Genomic DNA, 10000 nt, shown 5'->3' with positions numbered 1-10000 from the left:
CCTTGCAGCGATCGGTGTAGCCGTTTGTGTGGCACCCGTTAAATCATCACAATCATCATCACAATGAGAACAATGAAAGTTATGCGACCGCGAATGTTATGCGTGAGTCCAAACCTGAGAATTCTGGAGACTAAAGCTGAAATTGGGAAAAATAAATAGCTTATTTTACTCCTGGAGATCCCAGGATTATCCACCCAAAATATCGTTGAGATCGGTTCAGCAGTTTTTACGGTACCTTCGAACAGACAGACGGACGGACATTTGGTGAATTACAGTAAGATTGTGACGATGTTGTTTTCCCGGGTGCCGCACAAACGGCTGCACCGATCGAACTCGGTGACCTCGGACAAAGACCTTTTATAAGGACACGGGTTGAATCCCTGCTTGAGAGAATTCTAACCCATTTCAACTGAAGGAAACACGTATCGGGAGTACATACGACATAGCGATTGTGAACACGATTAGTTTAATCTCCACATGAGAGAATTCCACATAGCTATTTGGGCGGTGAATACGCCAACAGATCGCTGTCTCCATCAATCTGGCCAAGGCCGTAACAGCTATCGGCTCAAAATCCTTTTAACTGTCGATTTGGAAGTTTTTACAATGAAGGAAACACGTATCGGGAGTACATACGACATCGGGAGGACTAACTGCATGCGTCTTCAGTATCAAGTTTAAATCTGTCACGGCGGATCTGAAGAGCGGAATGCTTGGGAGAAGTGGTGGGCTACTTCGGCATGAAGGAGGATCAGAAACGTGGACTCCCACACTGCCACATCCTGCTGATACTTGCTCCCGCATGACGTTATTTTCCCGGGTGCCGCACAAACGGCTGCACCGATAGAGATTTAACGGATGTTTATATAAATCGTTTAAAAGAAAAAAAAGCCTTCAATTTCTGATATTTAGCCTTTTCATTTGGGCCTCCCAATTGAAGCCCCGCCCATATGGCGGGTACCGTTGCTAGTTATTACTAAAACAATACTACTGTATTAAGAAACCTGGGCTAATTTGTCCAAAGCGGCCTGAAGGTGAGACATGAAGGCATGAAGCCTAAGGCCTATAAGTACTGCGTCGCTCAAAGACCCGTAACGTCTATCATTTCGATATTTGATGGTCATTTTAACAATCGGTTTGTTTGTGTGTCAGAAACTAAGGTAGAGCATGGCAATTGTGATATATTTGACAGGTTTGAAGATATGTTCGGCCTGAACGGCATAGGAATCAAAATGGCGACGTGTGGAGTCAGCCCTCGTATGACGTAATGACATCACAGATGTAATCACATCACCCCTGTCATGTGACCAGATCCTCAGCTCTGATTGGTGTACGTTTGTGAGGGACATACATACATATGGACAGACAAACACTGTTCTAGATGGCTTTGCCCTATGGGCTGTGCCATAAAATTGAGAAGGAAAAGCATCGAGTGATTAAAGTAATAATTACAGGCTTGTCTGAGTTGGCATACGAGGACCACCTGAGGACAGTCAAGTTGCCATCCCTGTGTTATCACAGGCTGTAAGTAGATATGCTTCAAGGGTGTAAGATCTTGAATGATATAAATAGGATTTAAAATTTCAGTTTAATGAGGGCCATACTAGATGTCATGTAAAGAAAATGTTTGAGCTGCAGGCAAGACACAGTGCAACAAAATGCCTGTTATATACAAGGGTCTCGGCTCATGGCTGAGCTAAACGATAAGGGGCAATATGTTCACAAACTACATGTTGGGGAGGGCAAGTATGAGGAGGGTCTGCCTGCTATGGTGGGATTACATTAAAAGGTATGGGAAGGGCAAGGATGAAGATTTAACAGGCACAAGGAGTAGTGAGGAAGGAAGGACATAAAAAACGAGTTTAAATGGCCCCGGAAAGAACATAAAGAGATAGAATCAGCTGGTGTAGAAGAAATCGTAGATGTGCATTAGCGAGCACAGGAGGGAGCGATTGCTTCCACACTTCAAACACGGACGGAAGTGAGGAGGACAAGACAATGGACACAGAGACGATTCGACAATTGGGTAAATAAGGAGGCGAGTGAATCAAGGTGGGCAACCAGCCTGGACTTTGAGAGGTTGAGCAAGTGAGGGTTTCTTGAAGGATTAATTATACATAATTTTGTTTAAAACTTATAAATGTGACTAGAATAGTGAGTTTTCTTTTAGACGTCTCACTATCAATGAATAAACACAAAAACGTCAGAGTAAAAACAAAAAACAAATGCTTACTGTAAATGTGGATGCTGAAGGTCCAGCTGCTTTGGAGTCCAGATGATCCAAAGGAGATGGGGAAATGAAGTGGATGGGAGAAACGCGGGCAGGTAAAGAGAATGTAAGCATGTGAGAAGTGTAAGGGGGGAATACATATGGAGTACAGGAGGGTGGATAAAACGCAACGGAGTCAGGTAAACAGCAACGTGTTGCAGAGTAAGAAGTCACGAGGTGGGGAAATTGAGCAGATGGATAGTTTGTGATAAAACCAGCTTGTTTTGACTCCGTTGGCTGGAGGAAGACAGCAACATCCTTTAATTACAAGGTGAAGACAGTAAGAGGGAAATATATATATAGGGAAAAAGAAGAAGAATAGCAATTAAAGACAAAAGGCGATAAAAATGCAATGAGGGTAAACTTGTGGATAAATATTCACACAAATGTGAACCGAAAAGTGTAATCCAAGGAAACGCACCAGTCTGTCTATTCCTGCTGATGCTAGGAGAGGTTGCACCTTGCTGCGAAAGAGGTGCCACCAGTCACGCAGACAGCCTTCTTGTGCCCCCACAGGCATTGGGGATTCAGCAGGGGTTGTACACCATGCCGATTGTCCTTTTACTCCAAATGTCTCCTCATCTCCCACCCAAGCCAGCAGCCCACCATCAGGGCAGTGGAAATGCCAAGGTTTTGCCGCACCCAAGAAATGTAGCACACGCACCGAAGGGCGAAATCTGAGAGAAAGAGATAACGGTGCCCGCTCTGGTGGCCCTCCAGCAAAACACCACGGCATAGGCCACTGCTATGCACGCAATAAAGCTATTGGAATTAAATATTGAACGCACAAATAATATATTAGCCCAAAAGAGGTCAAGTGATTCAAACAAAAGCAATAACAGCCTTGATTTTTCTGCAAGTGATGGTGTTCAGACATCTCAACACTAATCTCCATCGCATCAGATTTATGAAGGGAAAAAAATAAAAATAAAAAATAATAAATTAATCGCTGAGGGACACTGACTGTTAAAGGGGAACCCAAACACAACTTTTTTTTCCTGAAAAACCAATGAAAGTCATCAATCACGATATAATCTGAAAGGAAAAAGACGTTGCAATTAATTTTTTTGCAAATCACAAAGTGCCGATAAAAAGCCTTGAAGTGTCGATTTTCAATTTCCGCTCGAGACGTCACATTCAGATTGCCCACCTTGATCCGAATGGTAGCTTACATAGAGAAAGTGCATTTCTAGATCGGACTCCGATACCGATTCTACAGTCTTTTGCATTTCTGAAGATTCACAGCATGTTGAAATGAATCAGTGGGACTTTGAAGAAACTATTGGAAACAAAATTAGTGATGAAAACGCTTTCGGGGGAATTATGGAGCCGTATCGTTTCGAGCCTCATGCGAGCGATTCAGACGAACATGGCAACAATGGAGGTGTTAGTGAAGATGAAAACGCCGGTCGGTCGTGTGTTCACTACAGATTGGTAGGTTTTGTTTTTACCATTCAATTTATTGTTTAACAGACATTTTGTATTATATTACTCCAGAAGAAACAAGGCATTGAGACAGCACTGAAACAGCCGACAAAATTGTCACATGGACACAGCCGATCAATCCGTTTCATAATTATCTGGGGCGCCATTGCATCTGTGGTCATGCTGTGCCTTGTCCATGACGTGTTGTGTCCTGTCCCAGTGGAGAAATGATCGGAGGGGAGTGGGCAGGCAGAGGTGGGGGTGGTGGTGATGTGGGATTGGTTGCCGGCAGGCCAACACAGGTGTTTGATTCACCGCTCAAATCGCCCATGCACATGTTCTGGTAGCTGGGTAGAGATGATGGTCTTGCAGTTTCGAGCAACAGCTGTTTCTTCCGCTTAATCATAGTGATGGGATCCTTGTCAATCATGGCGGATAACCACAAGATCTATTGCCATCTCTATCATTTCATAACAGTGCTCTGTAAAATGTTCCGAGCACAAAGGTGAACATTTGTAGACCCGATCCACATTCGGGTATTTCGGACAAACCCCGTCCAATTTCTGACAAACTTAGGAGAGCAAATGGTGTGGTATGAAACAATCTCGGTTTGTATTACTACAACCACCCAGGACACATCGACTTGAGGCATATTTGTGGAAAATCAAAAATTACCCACCATTCGAGTTAAATCGTACCGTGATGCAACCTGTAGGCACTTCATGGTCGACTTCTTGGCAATGCGTGAGGAAGAAGATTTTACTTTTGATAGCAAAATTACCGACTTTATAAATCGCAAATCGGAAAAAGACAACATATCTATTTTGTAGGGTATCAAAGGATAGATTTGCATTGAGATGGTCTCAGCATTTGAGTTCCCCTTTAACAAATAAAATTGAAGCACTGGCAAGAAAAATTTTGTTACTGGGAAAATGAATTATGAGTATGGAAATTGAATCTGAACTTTTAACAAATTCACTATCAGAAACTCCTCGCATTGTCTGTAGATGCTTCACGTGGCCCATATATAAAATGTCTTATACTGTCCCATATTGTAACAAGAACAGCACTCGGTAGAGAGGATACTTCTGCCAGGCTGGACAGTTCACATTTTGTATCCCACTGATAGGTCAGACCTGGATTCGGACCTGAACCAAAAGTTAATCGGCTTGTTCTTGTCACCTAATCAACTCATCCACCAAGTTTTGTCACAAGTCAACCACAACATTTTGAAACATCATGCAATCGGGTGAAGAGTGAAGAATCAGTTTTTGTTAATGTCAAATTCTCATATCCGGATGCAGACATTCACCAAAATCGAATCAATTTGTTCTTGTCACACACCGAACCTATCCACAAAGTTTCGTCTGAATCCGTCCACAACTTTGAGATATCATGCTATATATCATTTTTGCCCACTCATTGGTGAAGAATCACTATAATTATCAGATCCAGATCCAGATCCAGATCTTCACCAATGTCTAATCATTTCATCCTCGTCAGATATCCAACTTCTCCACCAAATTTCATTCAAATCTGTCCTCAACTTTGAGATATGCTGTTCATAGAGACAGACAGACAGACAAATAGACAAATAGACAGGGGCAAAAACATAACCTCCAACCACCTTCGGTGGCTGGGTGGTTCTATCTATTATAAATGGATGAGTTGTGTGTGTGTGGTGTGTGTGGTGTGTGGTGTGTGTGTGTGTCTCGCTTTATTCTAAAGGGTTGCTGTTGTCATACAATAATAAAAACGATACCGTTAGAAAGGGAATATTCGATTTACTTGCTTGGAAAGGTAATAATTAGTGCTGAGCGATAATCGCGATGAGACGATATTTGTGCTTTAGATTTGCTATCGTGATAAAGACAATAGTGGGGTCACTTTTCTGGGACCCCGTAACTATTTTGCGGAGAACTAAGTTTGAAGGTGGATTTGGGTACTTTAAGACATTACCTTTAAAATGAGCTCCCATCTCCCTCGCGAAATGATGGGGGAACTCCCACTCGGGGGCGATTCCAAGATGGCCGCCATTAACATATACCTAATATTGGTTTGGCCTACGTTTTTCACTTAAAAACTAGTTTAGCATGTTCACTCAGGTTTTGTAGTGTTCTAAAACCTTTAATCAGTGTTATAGCTCACAAAGGAACTCAGAAATACCCACAGTGGTGATTTATTTCGCTGAAATGATCAAGAAAACACAAATTGACTGCCATACAGATGCTACTGCTGTCATATTTTCACCCAAATTATTGATGAATACCGCGGCGCTGTGAGTATGAACTATGGATATTGAAGGCTTGTGAATCAGAGTACTACTAGCAGCCATTTTAGAGGCAAATCTAGATAACAGAAATGCCTCTGGGAATGATGTCATCGAACTATTGGAGTCATAATCATTCATATGAATGTATCAATTTCCATTACAGTGAACAGGTGTAATGGCTGAATCCCTTCGATCGAGGCCACTGCTGAAACCGCTTCTGGTTTGAAAACCAGAAGCTTCTGGTCTGGTTGAAACAACCATTCTCTGGTTTGCCTCCAGACCAAACCATCGAGATCAAGATGAACAGAGGAAGCAAGATGAAAGCAGGCTGGACAAAATTCACGCAGAATGCAGCGATGGTCAACACTCACAACCAGACTGTTAATCATATTTCTACTGCTCGCAACACGCTGAACGCCATCGCTAATTGTGACGAACGAGAGCAAGGTCATCATGAGAATACCAATGCTCGAAGGGCAAAAGATGAAAAAGCTGTTCAAGATATGAACTTTTGTATTGAGGAGTCGAGCTGTGGCCCATATGACCCTTCCAACAATGCCCTGCGGTCTCTTCAGTCTGGAAAACTTGCTTCATCTGACCTCATTACTGATTTCAAATCCGCAAGATCTGATGGTGAACTGTTGGTTTCGCAGTTTTATAAGCAGCGCATAATTTCAACTGAAAAGCCATTGATGGACCCGATAAAGAAGAATAGAAGACTAAGCTTCCTGGGATCTACGTCTGCATCTGTCACATCGACGGACAATAAGGGCATGGAGATGGACAACGAAGCAATGGCAAGTTTGATTAAAATTGCGCAGCACGCAAAATTGAACTTAGAAACTGTGATGAAGTACCGATTGACAGAAATGCCGTTGGCGATTTTTAACCCAAATGGAACAATGCGCAAGGTTGTAAAATCAAAACTTCAAGACAAGATGTCATTTGTGGATGTGGTCCAGAGTTCACCACAACCACCCCATCACGCTATTATTGACATGGGTTATATCTGGCGCCTCGCAACACCTTCCAAAGAAGACAGAGAAACAGTCGATGGGCATCCTTATGCATGGAGAGACTATGATCAGAAAATCTTCAACATCGTCACCAAGAGACATCATGGGGCTACAGAGTTTCACTTCATAAATTACCGTTATGACGTGGACAATGCGATAAAGGACAGTGAACACATGAGGAGAGCCGGGGATTTCATTGGTGGAAGTAAGAACATCTTCATCAAGGCCGACAACGAGCTACTTTCCTCTCGTGAGCTGAGTAAATTCTTCACAAACCCACAAAACAAAATCCGGCTTCAGGAATTCCTCTTTCAGGAATTCAAACGGATTATTATCCCACACAATGGTCAAGAATTCATCTATACTCTCAGGGAGAAGAGCTTCAACATGAGTACACAGACTGAGGTCCGGGACCTTGAATGTCATCAACATGAGGCTGATTCCAGAATCTTCTACCATGCCCACTGTCTTAGTCAGAAAGACGCGCTCACAGCAATTCGTGTGGATGCTGAAGATACCGATGTGATTGCGCTGGCATCTCGTGTTTCCTACGAAATTGATGCCCCATTACACTTGTACAAAAAGGGAAAAATCTACGACTGTCGTAAGCTGTGTACAAAATTGGTATCTTCAATCATCCTTCAACTCCATATCTTCACAGGGGCCGATTGTGTGTCTGGGTTTTATGGCCACAGGAAGAAGCAGTCTTCACCGCTGGGACAAGTTCCTCCGAATCCCGAGCCATCCTCTCACAACTTGGCAGTGACATTTCGATGAATGAGAACAATGTTCGGGATCTGGAGATGTTCACCCTTCGCTATATATACGGGGACAAGCACGCAGATTCCCTGGGACAAGCCCGTGCTGTGAAATGGAACAAGATGAAGAAAAAGGTGACATCCAGACTTCCACCAGACTTGGACTCTCTCAGTTTCCATATTGCAAGGGCCAATTATCAACTTTGGGTTTTTCAAAACTACAGCGAGCCTGATTCCCCTCCTTCGCCATTAGGACATGGATGGAGTAAAGATGCGTCCGGCATGCTTGTGCCTGTAATCCACTCCAAACCCATGATTCCCGGGGATTCTTCCCTTATTATGCGTGATGAACAGAGCGTCTTGGAGAGAGAAGACGATAGTTGAACAGATTCTGATTCTTCAACTCGTTCTGATGATAGTGACGATGAGACAACTGACGAATAAGTACCACTCCAGACAACGGAAACTGGCGGACTGACCAAGTGAACTGTGGTGGTCTGAAATAAGCGTGTTCGGTATAGAAGCTCCAGGAGTTGCTGATGTCAATAGATGAATAAACAAACCATTATGGACAGAAGCGACTATTTCATTCAGTTGTCCTTTGATCTACATCGAAAAAATAATCGATTAATTTACTTATATAAGGGAATAGTATTACTTTGCAGTATAGCATGGTAGGCATATGTGCAGACATGCCTTAACCCATGCAAAGAGCATTTTGGATGTGCTATATTCAGTTAAAAGCGATGGAGATTGGTCAGGACACTGCGGCATTCGTCCATTTCAGAAACCCACCGAGTAAATATCTGGATGAAAATCTTAGAAACATCAAGTAACCACAAGAAATGACAAATAATTTGTATCTTGCGGCAACCATTTTGTTATTTTCTGGGTCATTTGAGATAAAATAAATCAACAATATGAGTATTTATGAGTTTCTCTATGTGTTATAAGTATGATTTATGGATTTAGAATATAACAAAACCCCAGAATAGATTTTATGAATATATTTATAGGAAATCATAGGCCAAACCGATATTAGGTATATGTTAATGGTGGCCATCTTGGAAAATGCCCCCTAGCGGGAGTTCCCCATCATTTCGCGAGGGACATGGGAGCTCATTTTAAAGGTAATGTCTTAAAGTACCCATATCCACCTTCAAACTTAGTTCTCCGCAAAATAGTTACGGGATCCCAGAAAAGTGACCGCACTACAATGGAAATTTTTATTATCACAATAGCTGCTGAGCACGAGCAGTAGGTAAAACGCACCTTGAACCTGGATATCGACGGTGCTTTAACTGCTTTTAGCGTTTAGTGTGTTTACTTTCTTTCAGAAGATATACCCGTATTAAATGCAGCTCTATAAAATAAAGCAGGCGATATAATATGGAATGTACAGTCATGCGAAAAAGTAAGTACACCCCATGTAAAGTTTTGACTTTTTCAACATATTTCAACATACAGCTATTTGATCTTCATTTCAACAATATTGATAGATAAAGGTGATATAATATAACAAATATCATGAAACATTTACATTTTGTAGTCCATTGTATAATTTAAATAAAGATAAATGCAAATTTCGCATGTGGAAAAAGTAAGTACACCCTTGGCTCTAATAGGTGGTATTGCCCCCTTTGGCAGAAACAACCTCAAATCTGCGTTTCTTATAACTGTCTACCAGTCTCTGACATCGACTGGGAGAAATTTTTTCCCACTCCTCCATGCAGAATTCTTTCAGCTGTGCGATGTTTGAGTGGTTTCTTGCATGCACAGCTCGTTTCAAATCCCCCCACAACATCTCGATGGGATTTAGATCCGGGCTTTGACTTGGCCATTCCAGAACCCTCCATTTCTTTCTTTTCAGCCATTCCTTGGTGGATTTACTGGTATGTTTAGGGTCATTGTCATGCTGCAAGGTCCACGTTCGGTTGAGCTTCAACTTCTCCGACAGATGGCCTCACATTATCCTCAAGCACACTCTGTTACAATGAAGAATTCATCATGGATTATATGACCGTGAGCTGCCCAGACCCTGATGCAGCAAAGCTGCCCCAAACCATGATATTTCCACCACTATGCTTTACAGTTGGTATCAGGTTCTTGTGGTCAAATGCTGTCTTTGGTTTTCGCCAAACATGTCTTCTGGTACTGTGGCCAAATAGCTCTACCTTTGGCTCATCTGTCCAGAGCACATTGTTCCAGACGTGCTGGTCTTTGCCTTGGTGTTCATTGGCAAACTTTAGTCTTGCCTTGA

General features: G+C 42.4%; 2 protein-coding genes across 3 annotated transcripts in view; one reads left to right on the top strand and one right to left on the bottom strand.

Moving 5' to 3' along the window:
• The window catches only part of FAXDC2 (fatty acid hydroxylase domain containing 2), an 881086-nt gene that overhangs the window by 697000 nt on the left and 174086 nt on the right, over positions 1-10000 (top strand). The gene's annotated exons all lie outside the window — the stretch shown is intronic.
• Positions 1-10000, bottom strand: part of LOC137437360 (uncharacterized) — a 37021-nt gene that overhangs the window by 6167 nt on the left and 20854 nt on the right. The window contains exons 6-7 of the mRNA XM_068131695.2: positions 2691-2946; positions 2234-2506 (exon numbers count right to left, since the gene is read on the bottom strand). Coding sequence (XP_067987796.2) covers positions 2234-2506; positions 2691-2946 — 529 coding nt within the window. The remainder of the gene's footprint in view (positions 1-2233; positions 2507-2690; positions 2947-10000) is intronic.

This window comes from Myxine glutinosa, chromosome 1 (genome assembly GCF_964187855.1).
Source record: "Myxine glutinosa chromosome 1, kmMyxGlut1.1, whole genome shotgun sequence".
In the NCBI taxonomy this organism is placed as follows: domain Eukaryota; kingdom Metazoa; phylum Chordata; class Myxini; order Myxiniformes; family Myxinidae; genus Myxine; species Myxine glutinosa.
This window is presented reverse-complemented; position numbering and strand designations above follow the sequence as displayed.